Source organism: Festucalex cinctus, chromosome 1, assembly GCF_051991245.1.
Source record: "Festucalex cinctus isolate MCC-2025b chromosome 1, RoL_Fcin_1.0, whole genome shotgun sequence".
Lineage (NCBI taxonomy): Eukaryota > Metazoa > Chordata > Actinopteri > Syngnathiformes > Syngnathidae > Festucalex > Festucalex cinctus.
The window spans coordinates 54,927,274-54,948,117 of record NC_135411.1 but is presented as its reverse complement, the minus strand read 5'-3'; the positions used below and the strand labels follow the sequence as shown (position 1 = coordinate 54,948,117).

Below are 20,844 nucleotides of genomic sequence, written 5' to 3'. Positions count from 1 at the left end.
TAGTATACACAGTTGTGTTTTCATTATTCTGCCATAGGCATCATCCTCATCCTCATCTTCATCCTCATCATCATCCTAATGAGGAGTGCAGAGGTGAGCTCATTATAGGCCACTGTTTGTACAGAAGCTGACGCATCTGCTGGAGTCCTTTATTTCCATGGTAAGGGTTTCCAATTAGGCTTTCAAACAAGATTTGTATTTAAAAATGAGGTGAAAAAACAGGGTTAGAGTTTCAAATTAGAGCGCAGCCAGGTTGAGGGTTTCTTGTTAAAGTTCACTTTCAAACTTCTGTTGGGATTCAGCAGTACAATGTATTTTTTGTTGTTGTTTAGCTTTCAGTACATCATCAAGTGATGACAACTATTGACATCCCGGGCTGAAAACGCTCATGTTAGTCTTTTTCACAGCACGCTACGTTAGGCCAAGCTAGTACATCTATGTCTCACCTGACTTAGTTGCGTCTCTGAGTTGAGAGCGATCTCACACACTTCGCACTGGAAGCTTTTATTGGACACGCCCAGGCTACCTTTACTAGCCAGCCTCTTGCTTTTATAGCTGGCTCGAGCCGCCGCCATTTTGCCGCGGCGGCGGGGCATCACGCTTTGACCCTCCAGCATCAGCTTGTGCTTTGTACCTGATGAGCACAATATAATAAACACAATCAGATGGACACATCCAGATGGACAAAAGGAGACATACACAATAAGACGGATAAAATGAGACTCACAATCCAAGGACACCAGACAGCTTGAGTGACATTAATTGTAAAGCAAAGTTTATTATCATAATTTCAAGTCCATACCGCTGTTGTGGGCTTCCAACTGGGAGGTGGAGTTCATCGTCACTTTGCAGACGGGACAGTGGAGGTGTGCTTTGCTCTTCTTGCCACTCTCATCCACCTGAGCCTCTCCGTCGGTGCCGGATGTGTCCACCTGCCCGTTTGATCCCCCAGCCTCCACAGCTTCGGTGGCATCCACTGCATCTGGGCCACCGGAGTCAGAAGCTGTTTCGGACAGATGCACAGGGGAGAGTGCCACCAGCTCACCGGCCGACACATCCGACACTGGTGTCAGCATGGCCGAGTGACTGGGACTATCCTCTATTTTGATGTCCAGGGAGGATGCTTCCAGGTCCGACCGAACACCTGTTGGAACATACAAAGAAACGGAACATGAGCACTGACTTAACACAAGATTTTTAGACCATCAAGGGGCATATTCACTAAGAATGTGCTGCGTCCGGTAATAGCGCGAAATATTGCACCACAACTGCACCCGCAGTCTGCGCCCAGTTACCAACCTATTCACTAAGGATATTGTTCTAATCATATACCGGCGCACCTGATTTACCACACATGGCAATGGATTTGCGCCAAGAACATGGTTGTTATAGTAACAGTTGCAAGAAAGATTACATTATCAGAAAGCGAGGTTGGACCGAGAGTAAGCGTTTATAGCGCCATTAAGCTGTACAGAGCAGAGAGGACGACAACAACGTCATCCATTAATAAAGTACAAATTATTGGTGCGATCGTGTTTTAAAAATATATTTTCAGAGGTTGGCGTGGGCGTACAGTATGCATCTGGCACGTAAAAATGATGGTAAAATGCCTCCCCGCCATTGCCGATCAGCCCGGTTTACGTTATGTTTCCTAAAACAAACATAGAAAAATTTACCCCTCCCTCTCTCTCTCTCCTCTCTCCTCTCTCCTCTCTCCTCTCTCCTCTCTCCTCTCTCCTCTCTCCTCTCTCCTCTCTGCATGATCTGCCGTGGATGTTGTGCTACAAATGGCACGCACTGCTGTCATGATCCCGGAATCAAGGTTGCAGCAGGTTAATACATGCTTTCCAAATACGTTATTTGCGTCACACAAACGCGGTGTGGCTATTTGCGCTGACGTTACTGAATTAGATGCTGTATATCAATGAGTCCCTTTTGCATTGGGGTGGGCATATTTTGCGTCAAATGTATGCAAATGACCTAATTTACATACGCGCAAATAACACTGGCGCACAGTGACGCAATCTGTTTGGCAGAGCACTTAGTGACGGATTTCCCCATCTGCGCTTGTTTAGTGAATTAGGCGCTCCCAGATTGCTCCATTTTTGCCGGTTAGCGTGGTGCAAAGGCGACGCAAACCTTTAGTGAATAGGCCCCCAAGACTTCAAGGACTTTAGATTGTTTCAAGAACAAGACTTTGACAAGCGAACCTAAGTCAAGGCTGATATTTTGATGGGTTAAGACTAAGTCAAGACCAAAACTTGGATGGGTGGGTGGAGACCGATTTTGGTGTGTTGAGACTGAATCAAAGTGGTTTGAGAGAGTCAAGACTGAGACAAGGACAAGTTCAAACCAAGACTTCTAAATGAAATGATAAAAAAAATCTAATCACTCGCACTTGTCTGTTAAATGTACGTGGTTAATATCTAGTGGGAACTAGAAAAAAAAGTCTCAAGGTCAAAGGTCTTTGAAGGACCACTGTAAAAGTCAAAACTTTGGATTGGTTGAAGATTGACTGCCTCAACCAAAAGTGGCAGACTTCATGTGTCTTCAGGCATGGCTTTTTGAGACTTCTTTTGCAGGTTTACTTGTGATAAGCATGCCTACCGAATTTTATGTTACTAAAAAAAACTGACTTTCTCTCTCTCGCGATCGATGAATTTTCGCGGTATTCGTGAGTTCACAAACTCCGGAGAATACATCTTGTACCGCTCCTGCTGATTGGTTCGGACCAATCACAGAGCGACATTGTGTTTGGGAGCGGGATATGCAACTGTGACGAAACCAGGAAGCCAGCGCAGACGAAGGAGCTAACAAACAAACCTACCATGGACGAATGGACGTTGCAATTAATTCTGTTCTTGCAGAATTACTCACCATTTCCTTGTTGAATTTTGAAGAGCGAGAGGCGCTTCGTGCATTTCTAGCTGGTAAGATATTCGTGCTTTTCCCCCCTTCAGCAAGAACGAAGACGAAGTTTTCACCCATGGCTGTGATTGGTTAAAATAAACATCAGAATGCTGCATTATCCAATCACCTTGAATTGTTGAATGTCCCGTCTTTCCCTACCAAATTACCGTGGAGAGGTACCAGATGGATATTGCGGAGAACTCACTTGAGTGAAGCGCATATCCATCTGGCTATTGCCAGGTTATTTGGGGGGGTGGGGTGGGGTGGGGTTCTCACAATTTATCGTTCCATTCATTTTAAGTTTTCACATTTGGTAAGAATTGGAAAAAACGTCTAGGCAAGCTTGCTTTTGAAGGACCCCTGAAAATGAGCAATAGGATTCTAAAATGGCCATGTCAAACTAAAATGAAATACTTCCTGTATCTTTTTGGCCATGGCTTCTTGAGACTATTTAGTAGCTCAACTCATGATTGATTTGCTTACCAAAGTTCAGATTGGTTCGTGAAACTGGCTCCAGTGGCCAAATGTTCAAAGGTCCTAATGTCTATATTCTTGTAGTCCACGCTAAGTGTTGATATAAACAAACATATCATCAACTGCAAACCTAGCTGATATGTCACTGAAGTTCCATTACACATTTTCCTTTATCCCCCAGGGGCACACTTCGCCCAGGACGAGTGAGTCTGGCTCTGCTGAATATCTCCATTTCATTTGTCGCTCTTCCTCCGTTCTCACCATTGATTTTTCGTCTCTAACCCTGAGTAAATTCATCACTGGAGATAAGCAGTATAACTGCCACAGAAAACGAACCTATAGAGGAGCGAGATTACAGAGTAATGAGAGTGATTGTCCTCTTGCACAGGTGCAGATGGTACTGGGGATGGGGGTTTCCTTCAGTTTCACAAAGACTACCATCCGTCCCCTCCACTTTCAAAGGGTTTGCTTGACTGTGTACGCCTGCGAGCACACGTTTTGCTGCCTCCATTATACACAGTGCGACTTTTCCCCGCTGTGGTTGATATTCTCCCAAGCTATAGGAGGCAGTGAAGAGCGTCTACAGCATATGAACAACACTTCACCACATTAGAAGTAGAAAGCAATTTAATTTATTGATTGATTTATTTTTGAATAAACTAATGACTTGGGCAGTTTGGGATGAATGGTCTACATCCATTTAACAAAATAAATGAAAACAAAGAATCAGGAAGTAGAAAACATTGTTGTTTACGACAGAGTTTGCTCTGGCTCGTACTTATATGGTCCAACATATAACATGTCAATCTCCTCCTCTTCCTCCAACTATTCAAATACTTGGATCTCCTCATTTAAGCTCAGCATATTGCTTTCTGAATCCATTTTTGGCTGCCTTTGTGTACTTTCCATATTGAGTTCTGCCATTGTTGTCCCATATCACTTCCGGGTTTGTCAGTCGCCAAGCTCTAGCTACGGAAAACGATTATTTTGTCAAATATACAAAATATAAATGAGTTTTTTTCATGCTTTCTTTTTTTGGACAATGTTTAACTACATCACTTGTGACCATTTTTGGGGGATGTTATGAAATTACTTCCAAGTTGGTCTTTAATGCAGGGGTGCCAAAGTCTGGTCTTCGAGAGCCCCTATCCAGCATGTCTGCGATGTTTCCCTCCTCCAACACACCTGATTCATATGATCAGGATCATTACCAGGCTTCTGCAAAGCTTGCTAATGAGTTGATCATTTCATTTAGTTGTATTGAAGCAGGGAAACCTCTAAAACAGGCTGGGTAGGCAATCTCGAGGACTGGACTTGGGCTTTAATGGCTGAGACAGAATCAAGACAAAGACCAAGTTAAGGTTAGTGATGTGATACACTGATAGAAATCTACAACACATCTGGGTGGTTATATATAATCACAATAAAACATTTTCTCATCAAAGCACTGCTGTCACTGCAGATTTGCTCTTGATATTAAATCCCAAATCCACGATATCAGAGTCAGACAGTGTGTCAGGTTTGCAGTGTGGTTGTGGACCCAAATGCAGAGAAGCAGGTTGAGGAGGCAGAGGTGACGTAAAAAGGGAATTGAATTAAACCAAAAGCAAAAGCAAAAGGAAACTCCAAAAGGTAAGCAAAGCAAGACATTGGGGAAACAACAAGACGAAAAAACGTCAGCATGACAGGGTGAAAACAACAATGAATGACAAGGACAGCTGGGAGACAAGAGACTAAATACACACACATATTAATTGACACAATTAGACACAGCTGGGCAAGACACAAGTGGCAGAGGATTCTGATTGGTTGACATATGAGGAAGGGCCGGCAAACACAGGTGGACATGACAATGCTTGACAAAACCAGGGGGGCACACAAGGACAACAACGCAAAACACAGATCATGACTGAACTTAAAGAAACATGAGGGCAAAATCAAATTAAACCAAAATTAAACCTGAGCCCTGACAAAAGTAACAAAATCAACCCAAACCATGACACAGTGTTAAGAACCCAAATTTTACTGAGTAAAGGCAGACATTATTCTCACGGCATATGACCTAAATGTCGCAGAATACAAGTACTAAAACAATGATGGCATTGTCTCAGTTAACTCACATATTTCAAACACTGTGTGGAATATGGGCCTTATTCTATTGTATTAATGGAAAAAGGTGGATACACAGATTTACTGTTCATCTTCCATCTTGTGGAAGAGCATTTCGTTGTTCTGCTTATCATGAAACGTCACTGAAATCGATAGATGAACAGATACATATTTGCCATGAAATGATCATTTTCAGACAAAGTGAGTGAAATTGGACACTTTTCCATGACCTCCCAGGCATGGCACCCTGATTGGGAATCATTGCCCCAAATGACTGATCTTAAGTGCTTTGTCGGATGAAGGTCAACAAAAGCCTTTTCATGTGGTCTTGCCAAGTGGAATTAGCGGCATAATGTACTGTGATTTTGCGTTACGCAAGATGAGCTTTCAACTCAAATCTTAATTCTTGTTAAGGATGCAGAGCACTGTTTGACTCTCCATTGTGGAAGTTACTTGACCAGCAGTCTCCTGACTGACGGATCGAGTTTCGTATCAATCCAGGGTGAAAGAGATGCTCAGCCGCAAGCGAAAAATCCGTGGGAAGTGTTGGTGCTGCTAAATAAACAGAATCTTTTATGAGTGCCAGTGTGTCCCAGGGCTTGGCGATGGGTCGCAGACAGGCCGGCCAGATTGGCAAACTGACAGCGTGAAGAGCAGACGATTGGCAAGCGCCTGCGGGGCCTCGGAGGAGGAGGAGCTCGTTTATGGATCTTCAGATCAATGTGGCACGAGCGAGCTTTCCTTTTTTCTCTCTAAAGCAACTCAAAAATGAATCCAAGCTTGAGCAGTTCAATTAAAAGACACACTGTTTTATAATGAAAACAGTTAGTGATCCGAGGAGGTGACAAGAAGCTTACGATGAAATCATCATTAGCGCGGACTTCCTGCCACGAGTCAATCAAAGTCGACTGTGATTGATGCTTGTCATCAGCAACGCGGGTTTGCCGTCTCCGGGGGAAACGCCTCCGTCCCGCCCTCCCTCGCCATCACTCACTTGCCTGCCAACACTTTGTCGTTTTTGATGTCTCCTCTTAAATGGTGAAATGAAGACTTGAATCACTTGAACACATGTCAATCTCTATCAATAGATTTTAAACATCGATGATGGCGTCTTTCGACCTGTGACTAGCAACATTGAGTCTGGACCCAGACTGAGTCAAAATTGATTCTTTGACCGGTAGATTGAGACCAGTAATGGATTGAGACTGATAATTAGTTTTTTTTTTTTTTTTTTTTTTTCATTTAGTATTACATACCTGACTTGCTAAGGAAAAACATAAAAAGGTTGAGCGGCGTGTGATCAGTCTTTGTTATTGGGCTCATTGAGACAAGCAATTCTGCCCCCAGGAATAATATCTAGCACCAAGTGACTTACATGGCCATTAGGAAGAACCGGGCCATTTTATTGGTCAATGTTGCACTTACACAACAATCAGTTTCAGATTGCATTTTAATGATAAAATATAAAATGTAAAAAGTTAAGACCCCAACCTATAAAAACACATTTTCCCCCCATTTTAAAATGTTTTTTTTCTCTTTTAATTTTATTCTTTACTTTAATTTAAATTTTGACAATATAGATGTGTATTTATTCAAAACAATTTTGGCCAGATGCGCAATCTCTGCAACGCCTGGTTTTGGGACATTTTTAAGAAATCAGCAAGTAATTTCCTTTAACTGACAGGCAACCTGAAAAGCAGCAACACAGGAGTTTTTTTTTCCTGTCAATATTAGGGTTGTAATGACAAAGCGACATTATAAGTGATTTAAGTGGACACGGCGTCAAAATGCAAAAAAGCTCAGTCTGTCGGCACTTAGCAGGTAACGTCACTTGGATGATGAGGCAGTCGATGACGTCCGTGAGTTGGAGTTGTTTAGAGGAGCAGGTGTGTTATTGGCGCCTGGTGTTCATTACAGGCTGGCAAAATGGCACTGGCTGGCTGGCAGTGGCTCGCGCGGCCGCATTTCAATTTCACGTCGGGCCAATCACACAATTATCGTCGTCATAAGAGCATAACAACCAGCTTATCGACTTCCTCTCTGGTGCTTTGCTTCTCCATCAACTCCATCTTTTAATTCAGCCTTCGTTCGTTTTTCCCAGTGCGCCGCAAATATTAACTTCAGAGTGTTAGCTTGTCCACCTCAAGGAGAATTCTGCTTGCTCTTTTACCTTCACATAATTTTTTTCTCAGATGTTCCCACTTGATTAGCGAGAACCAGTTATACCTTGAAACCGAGCAGCAGAGGTTTACAATTTTTTTAACCTGCTCTAATGCTGTCATTTTTTATCTGATATAACAAATTAGAACATGCTCGCTTTCCCCAAAATCCTTGCCGTTCTAACAAACCCTTTTTGAAATCTGTATCTTGAACCGTTAAGTCGTGAGAGCCTTTTGTTCAAGGTGTGCGGTTTCTCATAGAACTCAGTTGAAAACAAATTTGTGCGTGGGGGTGCTCATGCAGGTGTTACTTATTCAACTTACACCCGAATGCAGGGGAAGCGCGAGACTTTTAATTTTTTAAATGTGATGTGCCCGCCCATCACCAAAATGTGACATCCGTCATTGGCGGATTGCTGAATTTATTGACGGATTGACAATTACATTGATGGACAAAAACTCACTTCCGTCAATGCTAAATTTGTCAATTTTTAAAAGTTTCCACCAATGACAGATGCCCATTTTGTTGACGATTGACGGGCCTTCCATCAATACTGATGGAATGCCCACCTCTGATTACTTCTTAGCTGAATCGTAAACAAACCACAAGTAGTTGTCTTGCTAACAGTGTGTGATTGGTGCGTTTGGAAATTAATGGGACACGTTGCCACTCCAAAACATACGACCTCTCAGCGTAGTGCACGGACTTCAGAGTGTATTTCCAAACGCACCCCATATCAGAAGAAGTTACTGTGATTCCTCACCATATTTTTATTAATTCTGTTCCCACCCCCTGAAATCAAATAATAGCTAAGCCATACATTTTTCAGGAAAATGTTGTAAGAGGAGTTTGAAATAATAAAGTTTTTTGTGATCCGAATTTGTGGTATACAGTCGACACGTTATTTTGGATAGGTCAAAAATCTGCATGTAAATGACAACCATTGTAATGCAATGGCCGTGGGGGGCGGGGGGAGGGGTATTTTTTATTATTTTTTACAAACCCTAAAATGTCTTCAAAATTCGATAATATCTATAGTATACATGTTTTACATGAACAACGGGGGGAAATGTGAAACAAAATCTTGTGAATAAGCAGAAAAAAAAAAAATACTTCAAAATATAAAAGAAGAGTCTGCATGTGCTGAACCACAAGTACGCAGGGGTCAATATGTAGGGATGTTTATATTCAGCAACTGGGATTCATCAGTTCACTGCTATCGTCGCATGCATTGGTCAACACATTTTTTTTTTCTTTTAATAAGTAGGAGTGAAAGAGGGTCTCGCCTTGCTTGTCTAAAATTTAGGTTTGTAATGACTAACACATCCCTGTTGATGGTGGCATTACTTCCTTTGAATTTGAGATTAGGACAGCTTTTGAATAGAAGATAACAATTAGGCAGTAAATCTTGGCGAGAGAAATGTCAATATGTTGGATGCTATGTTGGATGATAGGCACCTCTTCCTCAACCAAGATATATGCATATACATCTCCCTCACTCCAGACACGCCTTACGTACTTGTTCCCTCCTCTAAGCTGGGGTCCGTGACAGGGGGCGGTGCCACAACTTCTGACGTCTTGGTCCTGTCCCGCTCTCTGTCTCGCTCCCTGCCACCAGACGAGGCCCGCCGCTGCTTGTTCTTCTGTGCCTCGATGGCTTTGAGCTTGCGTGTGTGCTTGTGGCCCTTGTAGTGAGCCTCTGCCTGGTTCTGCGGCACAGCCAGAAAGAGAGTAAGAGAGAAAACAGATTAGTGAAGATGGGAGAATTTTAATCGATGTAATATCTTTGCAAGAAAAAAAGCAAGAGGCGTGGATGTGAGGGCCATGTAAAAAAAAGGAGCATTGTGAACGGCGGTCTGTTCCCGCCTGATAACGGCGGAGGCACGCCGGGAGGCCAGAGGTATAATTGCATGTGAAATACGCAACAAGAGCACACAACTAGAGCCTAACAATGTGCACAGCGAGAGGGCCGCCTCTCAATGCCAGACACACACGCTGCACATGCTGATGCCGCACATGCACACACACGCACACACTCTCTGAATTACACTGTGCCTGCTCACAGCTTCTTCGCAAAGCAAAACAGAAATCGTTGCACCAGAAATCGATAAGAGATTGTATGCAGAAGCTGAAAACAACTTGAAGAAACTGTGAGGACAAGGCGCATTGTGAGAATACGCACACTACAGTATAAGGTAGTGTATGCATGTTAACTCATTTGCTCCCAAAAACAAAAACACATTCAATTTTAAATATTGCCATGGTCCCAAAAACGTATTTATACGTTTTTTTTTTTTTTTTAATGCTAGAGCATACAGGCTTTGATGCAGCTTCTGACCTGAAGAGGACCCTTAAAGCAATGGCAGTTATTACAAAAATGACCAGCAGGTGGCAGCAGAGTGTAAGAAATCAACCAGGGCCATGTTGCAACAATCTCTTTTCCCCAGTGTTCTCAACAGGTTTGATAATAATGATGAAACTCAGCTATATTCTAATGCTAATTGTTGCAAAACGGAAACATGCAAATATACTTTTTTCCCCCGATTAAAGAAGAGACTCTAGTCTTTCTTTTGGTAGAGGCCATGTTTTTATAGCAATAGAAGACAATATTCTGTGGGCCTTGCAAAATCAGTCAAAATCCAGCAAAACAGCTGGGTTACTTGGGAAGGGGGTTACTTCAGTGAAAATGGCTGGGAGTGGATGAGTTAATATGGGATTGTTTTGATGTAATTATAAAATGTATGATGAAATGTATGCATTTAAAAAAAAACATTTTGAATTGTATATATAAAATTACTGTGAATTGACATGCGTCATTCAAAATTATTATTTTTAAATTTTTGATTGAATATCAATTATAATAATTTAATGTAAGTCTTTGGATTTAATTTTCTAACTTTATTTCAACTATAAATGTTTTTTCCCCAATTTGCAAAATTGCAATTGTTTACTAAATACATTTATTTTAGTCGAGACACACACAGCCCCGAACACTGCTCATGGATTAATCAGAGAGGAAATCATACCCCTGCAGTCCAATCGAGAGAAATCCATAGAGATCACTTTGTGACAGCGACTGTACTTGTGAGGATAGGTGCATTGTGGGAAGACCATCTTTGCCTTTGGTTGTTTTTCATGCCTTGTTGTGATTCATCCATCCATCCATCCATCCATCCATCCATCCATCCATTTTCTGAACCGCCCATTCCTCACAAAGGTCGTGGGGATGCTGGAGCCTATCCGAGCTATCTTCGGGCAGGGGGTGGGGTACACACTGAACTTGTTGCCAGCCAATCCAGGGCACACACAGACAAACAACCATTCACTCTCACAATCACACCTATGGACAATTTAATGTTCAATCAACCTGCCAAGCATGTCTTTGGAATGTGGGAGGAAACCGGAATACCCAGAGAAATCCCACGCAGGCACGGGGAGAACTTGCAAATGCCACACAGGAAGGCCGAAGCCCGAACTCAATCTTACATCCTCTGCACTGGGAGGCGGATGTGTAACCATCCACCGTGTCACCTTGTCGTGATATCACATGAAAACTAAACAATTCTTTGTATGCAGGTGCATTGGCCCAGTGCTAAAGTGAAGTTCTTGTAAATTGAAAATCCTTGGTTCAGCCCCAGTTTTTACCTTTGAGTGATTTGGATTTCAATTGTTTTTCCCACTCGATCCTCACCTTTTAGGGGCATTGGTCTCATAAACCGAAAATTATAACTTTGTCCCCAATTTGTACTTGAGACTTGGCATGATATCAGTGAAATTTCAATGACTAACAATTAGTGGCAGGTGGTGGCCAAGTGGTAAGGCGTCGGTCTCGTAAACCGAAAATCATGGGTTCAACCCCCATCTGTACCTTTAAAATGAAATGTGATACAGTATAACAATTATATATGTTGTCATGAGAGACCTCAGCTGGGGAAGGTAAAGTAGAACCCCCCCTTCTATTTCTTTTCTTATACATCCTCAGTTCCTTTTACCATATTCTCACTTAGCTTTGTTTTTGCCTTTTATTCTGTTTTCTTTTCACTTTTAACTGTTCTTATTCCGTTGTCTTTTAGTTTTTAACTCCAGTGTCCTCACCTGAGTACCGGGAGAAAACCCATGCAGGCATGGGGAGAACATGCAAACCCAGGAAGGCCAAAGCCTGGACTCGAACTTGTGTCCTGAGCACTGGGAGGCAAACATGCAGTCATCCACCGTGCCGCCCTCATATTGAATGAGTTGGAGCAATTTAGAATTTAACTTGGTTTTGGTTTTGCAAGATGATATTAGCTCGGGAAACCTCAGTGAATCCCACCTTTAACCGGTACATTGTCCAACGGTAAGGTGTCAGTCTTGACCAAGATCATGGGTTCAAACCCCATCTGTACTGTTGAATGATGTGTTGGAGATTGTGGTTTGCTTTCATTGAGTCTCAGTATAGTTCCTTGATCCTCTTATTGCGACAGCAGTAATGTGTGGGTCCAGTAAACTGATGATGTTGGTTATACCTTCTTACTGTCTTTTTTGTTTTGGAATGAATTCAATTTGAATTCAACTTCTTTTTTTTTTTTTTTTTTTTTTTTCCAAGCTGATCATAATGTCACACGAAACCTTGATGTAGTTCAAACCTCTTATTGGGGCAGATGCAGTGGTGAAGTAGTAAAGTGTGGATCCAGAAAAACTAATGACTGTTTGTTCATCCTTTGGAGCAATTTGTTCAACTGCTTAAGCTGAGCATTATGTCATGTGAAACCTCAGCGAATCTCACATTTAGGTAAGTGGTCCAGTGGAGAAGTGTTAAGTTGTTGGTTTTATAAACTGAAGATCATGGTTTCAAGCACCTGTACGTTTCAAATGTGTAATGATTTGGACTCTAAGGTTTGTTTGCATTTAGTCTTGATGTAGTTCCTTGATGCTCTTATTGGGGCAAGTGCAGTGGTAAAGTAGTAAGGTGTGGATCCACTAAACTAATAACCATATGTCCATCCGTTTTCTGTCCCATTGAGTAAGTTGGAGCAATTTGGAAGCTTTTTCCCTTTGCAAGCTGAGCATCATATCGCAGGAAACCTCAGTGACTCTCATCTGCATATAGCAGGTGCAGTGGCCAAGTGGTAAGGTGTTGGTCTTATAAACTGAAGATCATGGGTTCAAACCCCATCTGTACCTTACAGTGGTGTGTAGATAGTTGGAGCGTGTTAGGTTTGTTGGCTGAGAGTGTTGGAATGGTTGATTATGTGACCAAGTTCTAATGAGTAGGTCTTAAACTCTGATCCTCAAGGGCCGTACTCCTGCATGTTTTAGAGGTTTTCCTCCATTAACACACCTGATTCAAAGGATCACCTCATCAGCAACCTCTGCAGAAATCTGATAACGATCCTCACAGTTTGATTCAGGTGTGCTGGAGGAGGGAAACCTCCAAAAACCACCGTACTTCTGTCTTTGAGGAATGAGTTTGCCCACCCCGTTTTAAGGTATTGTTCTTGTAAACCCAAAACACAATTGAACCTATATTTGCCTTAAATTTGGAATCCAAAAGCTGATTTCTGTTTCCACTTGACTGCTTGGAACAGACACAGTTGAGAAACAGTGTGGTTTATGACCCGTAAAGTGTAGCCCATGGCTTCGACACCATTTATATCAGTGGTAAAGTAGTAATAGTGGGTCCACTAAAGTAATGACCGTATGTTCATCCTTTTTCTGTCCCATTGAGTAAGTTGGAGCTAATTGGAATGGCAATTTGCTTTTCAAGCTCATCATAATGTCACGGGAAACAGTGAACATAATTTGCACAGGTGCAGTGGCCAAGTGGTAAGGCATTGGTCTTGTAAACCAACGATCATGGGTTCAAACCCCATCTGTACCTTCCAGTCGTGAGTTGAGGCTCACTTGGTTTGTTGGCCAAGAGTCTTGGCATTGTTCCTAGTTTATGTGACCAAGTTCTAATGCAAGACTGACACATGCACGACTTTTGGCCACGATCTTGTTGTGTCAAGTCCTGCGATTTTGGGGCACGAACTGGGAGGTTCCCGCACTGTTCACGCACTGTTCACGCATAGTTCACGACGAGTTCATGAATGCGTGACCATTCGTGTCCACATTGACACGAACTGGCACGACGAGTTCACGCATAGTTCATGCATAGTTTGCGCGTAGTTTACACACTTCCCGCATTTTCAAATGGTATATGAAATTTCTTCTTTCATTATTTGTTTAAATAAGAACAGAGCTGAAGTCTGTTGTATAAAATGGTCTTAATCCCAAAATCCCAAGGGATTGTTTGTTGTGTGTGTATTAACAGAGTTAAATTCACTGGCACTTTGAGTTCAAATAAAGGCAAATTAAGTTTAAATCACATTGACACTTTTTGTCATTATTTTTATTTTACAAATAAATCATAATTATTATGGGAAAATCGGATTTGAGTGAAAATAAACGGGATTTTTTTGCTAGGCAAAATTGAACAGCCCTAGTTGTAGCAATTTAGAATTTAACTGGTTGCAAACTGATCATATTATTTCAGGAAACCTCAGTGAATCTTTCCTCTTTGGAACAGGTACAGTGACCAAGTGGTAAGGCGTTGGTCTCGTAAACCAGAGATCATGGGTTCAAATCCCATCTGTACCTTTAACTGATGTGTAATGACTTGGAGCTTGTTTTCATTAAGTCTTCATATAATGTAGTTCCTCAATCCTCTTATTGGAGCAGGTACAGTGGTAAAGTACAAGTAATAATGTGTGCTTCCAGTAAACGGGACTGAAAATTCTGTCACATTGAAAAAGTTGGATGGATTTGCTTCTTTGAAAGCTGACCATAATGTTTTGAGAAACCTCAGTACAACAACCTGCAGGTGCAGTAGCCAAGTGGTAAGACATCGGTCTTATAAACCGGAGATCATGGGTTCAAACCCATGGATGAAAAGTAATGTCTTGTAGCTTTTTAGGATTGTTTCATTGAGTGTAGTCATAGGTCCTTAATGTACTTTTTGGGGCAATGGTAAAGTAGTAATATGTGTATATATGGGTTCATGTCGGTCACAGGTACAGTGAGAAAGCGGGAAGGCATCGGTCTTACAAGCCAAAGATCAAGGGCACCAACCCCATTTGGCCTTCGAGGAACGAGTTTGCCCACCCCTCTTCTAAGGTATTTTTGTTGTAACCCCCCCCCAAAAAGCGATTTTACCCTATATTTGCCTTAAATTTGGAATCCAAAAGCTGTTTCCAAGCGTCGTTATGGAAGACCGCAACAAATCTTGAAATCTCACTGCTGTGAAACAGGTACAGTTGCCAAGTGGTAAGCTGTTGGTCTTGTAAACCAAAGATCATGAGTTGAAACCCCATTTGTACCTTTGAATGGAATATGTTACGATTTGGCGGTCATTATGTTTGTCTCCTTAGATTCTTGGCATAGTTCCTTGAGTCTGTGACCAACTTCTAAAGCACGAGTCTCAAGCTGTGGTCCTCAAGGTCCTCAGTCCTGCATGTTTCAGATCTTTCCCACCTTTAACACTCCTGATTCAAAGAATCACTTCATCAGCAAGCTCTGCAGAAACCTGATAATGATCCTGATCATTTGATTCAGGTGTGTTGGAGCAGGGAAAACTCCAACACATGTAGGATTGAGGCCCTCAAGGACCTGAGTTTGAGACCTATGGCATTGTTCTTGTAAACCCCCAAAACATTAATTTTACCATATGTTTACCTTTCATTTGGAATCAAAAAGCTAATTTTTGTTTCCAAGCGTCGTTATGGAAGACCTCAACAAATCTTGACCATGGATAGGCGATCGTAAAGTGCAGCCTACGTGAGACCTCAGGAAAATGTAAGTTCTACTGTGAGGTGCAGTGGACAAGTGGTAATGCGTTGCTCTCGTAAGCCAAAGATCATGGATTCAAATCCCGTCTGTACCTTTGAATCATGTGAGTAGTTGGAGTTGAACAGGTTTGTTTTCTTTTTGTGTTGAGATCATTTAATACAAATCCAAACAATACTGTAATCAAATCATAAGGCATTGTTCTTGTAACCCAAAAATTTTGACCCTACTTGCAATCCAAAAGCTCATTTGCTTTCAAGTCGTAATGGAAGACCTCATATCTTGACTGCTTCGAACAGATGCAGCTCAGAAGTAATTCTGATTATGTACTGTAAAGTGAAGCCCATGGGTTCGTTACCCTGGTCATATCACATGAGACCTCAGGAAAATGGAAGGTGCGCTGACAGGTACAGTAGCCAAGTGGTAAGGTGTCGGTCTCGTAAACCGAAGATCATGGGTTCAATTCCTGTCTGTACCTTTGATTGATGTCAAGCGTTGGAGTTGAATAGGATCATCATCTTTAAGTGTTGGGATCATTTAATGCAAATCCAAAATATAATTCCTTAATGCTGTGACCAAATCACAAGATGTAATAAGCGATGTGCGCATCTCGAAATCCAGGTGCATTATGAGTAATTCAAGGTGCATTATGGGTAGCGGCGTGGTGCATTGTGGGTAGGCGAAATTACCAAACGGTCATTGAAAATGAATTGGATCCAATGGAATGAGCTCTGATAGTAAAGTTTCAACCGTTGGAAAGTTGTTGTTTATTAAGTTGAAGTTGACTAGCAAGCTTTAAAGTGCACAGTTACGCAAAGATTGTCACCACTCTAATCTCCGCCATTCAAATTGATCGGGTAGTTGGTAGCCTCGTTTTTTTATCCCAACTCAAGCGCAAACTTATGCCGAGCTCAGACTACGCGATTTTTTTGTCTTTCACGACAGTCGAGCTGTCACATTACCCGATAAATTCGCTCATTGTCGTGGACCGGACGTGTTGTCACACTACAAGTCTGAAACCTACAAGACACCACCCGATCATCGCATGCTGTTCTGACAAGATTTCTGCGTCTGCACTGGTGTCGGGGAGGCGGAAGAAAAAAAGAAAGAAAAAAAGTCAGGACACGTTTGCGTGAAAGGAGCGCAATCCGACCGCGCCACTCTCCATAAACATGAGCGCATTGCTCGCTCTCCCTGGTTGGTGTTTTAAATTTAAAATATGATTTAGATTCAATTACTACTGTTTGTAAATATATTTAGATGTGTCGGGGTAATATAGCCTATTTTGTTTATTAATTTGGAGATGACATCTTGTTTTATTATTTTATCAAATGATTTGAAATCTTTTTTTATTATTTTATCAAACACGGAAATATATTGCGTTTGAGTAATTTCTATACCGCTTAAATATTTATTCACATTTGACTTGTTTTTAGTACAGTGCATTGGATACGCGCATTCACTCCGAACAAGTCCTTCGATGGGAAAAAAAAAAACCCTCATGCGAGGCAGGTGATAATTTAGGTGGCCAGGCCTGGCCCGACTTCAATGAAAATGTGATCAATCCTCACTAAATATGTGCCCATCCCTAAACATATGCCCAAATATTTGAAATTATTAGAACGACAGTCACAATATTTTTTTTAGTCCTCTATTCACGTCGCCGTACGCCGTTTTTTTTTTTTTTGTTCTTTTTTTTTTTTTGTTCTTTTTTTTTTTTTTTTTTGTTCGGGTTGCACTTGTCTGGCCCCATCCCATGAGACATCCAGGGGATGGATGGATGGATGGACAAACAAACAAAAAAACAAAAAACAAACAAACAAACAAAAACAAACAAACAAACAAACAAATAAAAAGAGCTATAAAGTGCTGATCAGTGTGTGATTGACGTTTCGCTCCCTCTCGCGATTGGTCAATGCTGTGGAACCAAACGGACGACGACGTAGGTATGTCACATTGTGCGTCAAGACGAGCAAAAATTTTAACATGCTAGACTTTCGTCGTGATGGTCGTGAACCGTCCCGGACAACAGGCGACCAATCGTTGAACGTGTCACACTACACGGGCGACGCTACGTCAAGACAACCCAAAATCCTTTACGACATGCCCCGTTTGTCCACGACACGTCGGTCGGGCTAAAATCGGGCTGTTTTCTTGTCGTCTGGCCAAAGCATTAATGCGCACATCGCTTATACTTACATGTACCGTAAAGTGAGACACTGGCTGATCTTATACTTGCTGCCACCTGCTGGCCATTAAAAAAAAATAACATTACAGTCAAGCTTAATCCTTCAGGCAGAAGCTGCGTCAGACGCTCCTGTACACTCTTGCATGAATAAACTCAACTTTATTTATAAAGCACTTAAAGACAAGCATTGCTGTATACAATATGCTGTAAATGTAAAACAAGAACAAAACAAACATTTTAAGTATATGTATAAGTAAATAAAGTTTACATCAATAAATTAATAAGAAGTAGGTGAGTAAATAAATAAATAAATACAAACATAAATAAATGAATAAATGAATACATAACTAAATAAAATAAACATCAAATTCATGACATGAAATACAGCACACACCACAAAACACCAAAACAAGGTTAAGTCTCATGGTGCGCCAAAAGCCGAAGAATACAGATGGGTTTTAAGACGGGTTTTAAAAGTAGATAAAGAGGGAGAATGCCTAATATTTAGTGGAAGGTCGTTCCAAAGGGAGGGACTGGCAACTGCAAAGGCTTGATCCACTCTAAGCCTCCGCTTTGTCCTTGGTACCTCCAATTGTGTCTGGTCTGCTGATCTGAGGCACCGGGCAGAGGCGTAGGGGTGCAAGAGCTCAGCGAGATAATGTGGGGCAAGACCATTTAGAGATTTAAAAACAAATAAGAGAATCTTAAAATGGACTCTAAATTTTACGGGCAGACGGAACCAATATTTCGCGTTTCCGCAAGGACATTCAATGCTGACAATGGCTGAGCGGAGCTAGTTTAAACTTAAACAAGGAAATGTGACGTGCCTGATGGCGAGCTGAGCTGCTCGATGAACGTCCGTTGCTGGAAGTAACAACAAGACAAATGGTGTGATTACTGTGAGAAATTAACAAAAAGAAGGTGTTACGGACGAGGCATGGGCGCCGTTAAAGTCGAAACGACGTAGGTCGCGTACAACGTAACTCAAGGACTCCCTGTATTGATACGTGTGTATGACAAGAGTTAAAAATCTTGGCCACCAAATCTTGACCTCTGTGGAGGGAAATCAGATTCTCTCCGCAGAGGTCTGAAAGTCTGCCACTATCGTCTTCTGCTATGAGATGACTATAAGCTTTTAAATTGTATTTGAGAGAACTACATCATGTGCGGTTGAAACCATTTGGATTGTTTCACTTGTATTATTCAATGTTTTACAACAACATGATTGCAACATTGAAGGTATATTTTGTTGGTGATGAAAAAAAGTCAATATTGTCAAAAATCGGAATCGGCAGGTCAGACTTTTTAAAGATTGGTGATCAGCTAGAAAATTGTGATCAGTGCACTCCTACTCATAAGTAAAATATCATGCAGTCGAGTCTTATTTGGGCATTTGAATAATTGGGAATTCAATGGCAACATCAGCAGCAGCAGCAGTGCTTGTAGGATGTAATAACGCGTATGCTTTGCATGATGAAGAGGCCTATAAATAAAGTGGCTGTCACGGCCGAGCATGCTGTGACTAATGTGCTGTGAAAAGCCTTCAAACATTGCAGCGATGCGAGCAATTCTGCCGCCAGCTGAGTCTCCACGTAACCGGTGACACTTCCTCCCTAAACACTGACACCGATTGTCTTCAGCCAAAACATGAAGTGATGCTACTTGGCTTGGTTTCACAAGATACCGTGCGTTTTTATTTTGATGGCCAAGCTTTGTTGCTATAAATAACCAAAGCCTGATTATGTCCTGAAGCAAAAACAAACGAAATGCAAATAGATGTATGTTAAAAAGCCCAAGAGGACCACTGCATTGACGGAAAAAAAACCTAATGTCAAAATGATAGCTATATATATATATATATATATATATAAAAATTAATTAATAATTCTATAAGCTAATTAATTAATAAATGTATTTATTTATTTAATATTATTACTATTATTATTATTGTATTATCATTTAAATTATTATTCAATTCATGCCAGTGGCATATAGTGGCAGGCACAACAAATAACTGAAGGTTAAAGCAACCTGTGTGTGTCCCTCTGTTGCCATTCATACAATTGACAAAGTCATGGTTACCTGCAAATATATCAGCTTTATGTTCAACTATATAAGCCCAGATTTCACACTAAGTATATTTGTGACTAAACAGAGTTAAGATAATTATTTTTGTATGAAAACTTTTCATTTTTGTTTGTTGGTGTACTATGAGGTTTTTCTTCACTTATAAGTGCCTTAGCTGCACAGGTTTAACAAAGCTTTTCCTGGTTGATTTTTATTTATTTTTTATGGTTTTACTCAGATTTGTAATTGACCATTTTATTTACTGTGTGCTTCCATTGCTTTTATCGTTGCCTGTACTGTGCACATTGAGATTTATTTTACAAATGTAAAGTGGGTTATAAATAAAATCTATTATTATTATTATTATTATTATTATTATTATTAGTAGTAGTAGTAGTAGTAGAAGTAGTAAAAGACTCGCTCAAACACTGATCTTTGAATTATTCTCAGATCAAATTATTATTATACTATTAAAAATGTAAGATGAATTTATTAAATAAGTTTTATCTCATGAACATAAGACAGGGATGTGTCATAAGTCATATGGAATATGGATAGAGTAAAATGTCGTGTCTACATGATGTGTGAATGAGCTCAGCTGATTTCGAAATGTGCACCTCATCTCTTCATTCACGTTCTATAAACACCACCACACTGGATTTCAAATAAAACGAACAAGATGCGCTTTAGTTGCAGACGTTCCACCTTCCGACGCTCGTTTTATTTACCAGAAAGCTTGCGTTGGATTAGAGAAGATGAATAATGTCCCTTGGTGAACAACTACAGTGCTCTGAGCACTTTAGCAAGTCAACAAAAAGTGAGCACGGCCGACTCCTTCCACTTCTTTCCTGGGACTATATAACCGTGGCACGATTTTCTCCTTTTTTGAGGTTCTTGATAGCACTTTCGCTTTTTTAGTAGAATCAGGCGGCCGGCATTGCGCTAAAAATAACTTTAGCATGGATGATAAAACACTGCTGCTACCTCGCGGTACAGTTCAAAAGCAAGTAAATAGACTTAACCATTCACCATTCTATCCCGATTCCACGCCACCCCACGCGCCTTCCGTCCTAAGTCCAAATTGCAAAGGCGGCGCCGAAACGCCTCCTCCGGCTTATGGTGTGATGTAG

At 41.2% G+C, this 20,844-nt stretch overlaps 1 protein-coding gene and 4 non-coding genes across 7 annotated transcripts in view; 4 read left to right on the top strand and 1 right to left on the bottom strand.

Annotated features, from left to right (window-relative positions):
- Window positions 1-20,844, bottom strand: part of znf385c (zinc finger protein 385C) — a 165,288-nt gene that overhangs the window by 7,648 nt on the left and 136,796 nt on the right. For all 3 annotated transcript variants that reach the window (XM_077494978.1, XM_077494974.1, XM_077494988.1), the window contains 3 exons: window positions 9,173-9,362; window positions 803-1,144; window positions 447-634 (listed from right to left, as the gene is read on the bottom strand). In XM_077494978.1, coding sequence (XP_077351104.1) covers window positions 447-634; window positions 803-1,144; window positions 9,173-9,362 — 720 coding nt within the window. The remainder of the gene's footprint in view (window positions 1-446; window positions 635-802; window positions 1,145-9,172; window positions 9,363-20,844) is intronic.
- trnai-uau (transfer RNA isoleucine (anticodon UAU)) lies at window positions 12,745-12,816 on the top strand. Its single transcript has one exon. It is a non-coding gene; the product is annotated as a tRNA-Ile (tRNA).
- Window positions 13,442-13,513, top strand: trnat-ugu (transfer RNA threonine (anticodon UGU)). Its single transcript has one exon. It is a non-coding gene; the product is annotated as a tRNA-Thr (tRNA).
- On the top strand, window positions 14,203-14,274 carry trnat-cgu (transfer RNA threonine (anticodon CGU)). The gene has a single exon. It is a non-coding gene; the product is annotated as a tRNA-Thr (tRNA).
- Window positions 15,866-15,937, top strand: trnat-cgu (transfer RNA threonine (anticodon CGU)). The gene has a single exon. It is a non-coding gene; the product is annotated as a tRNA-Thr (tRNA).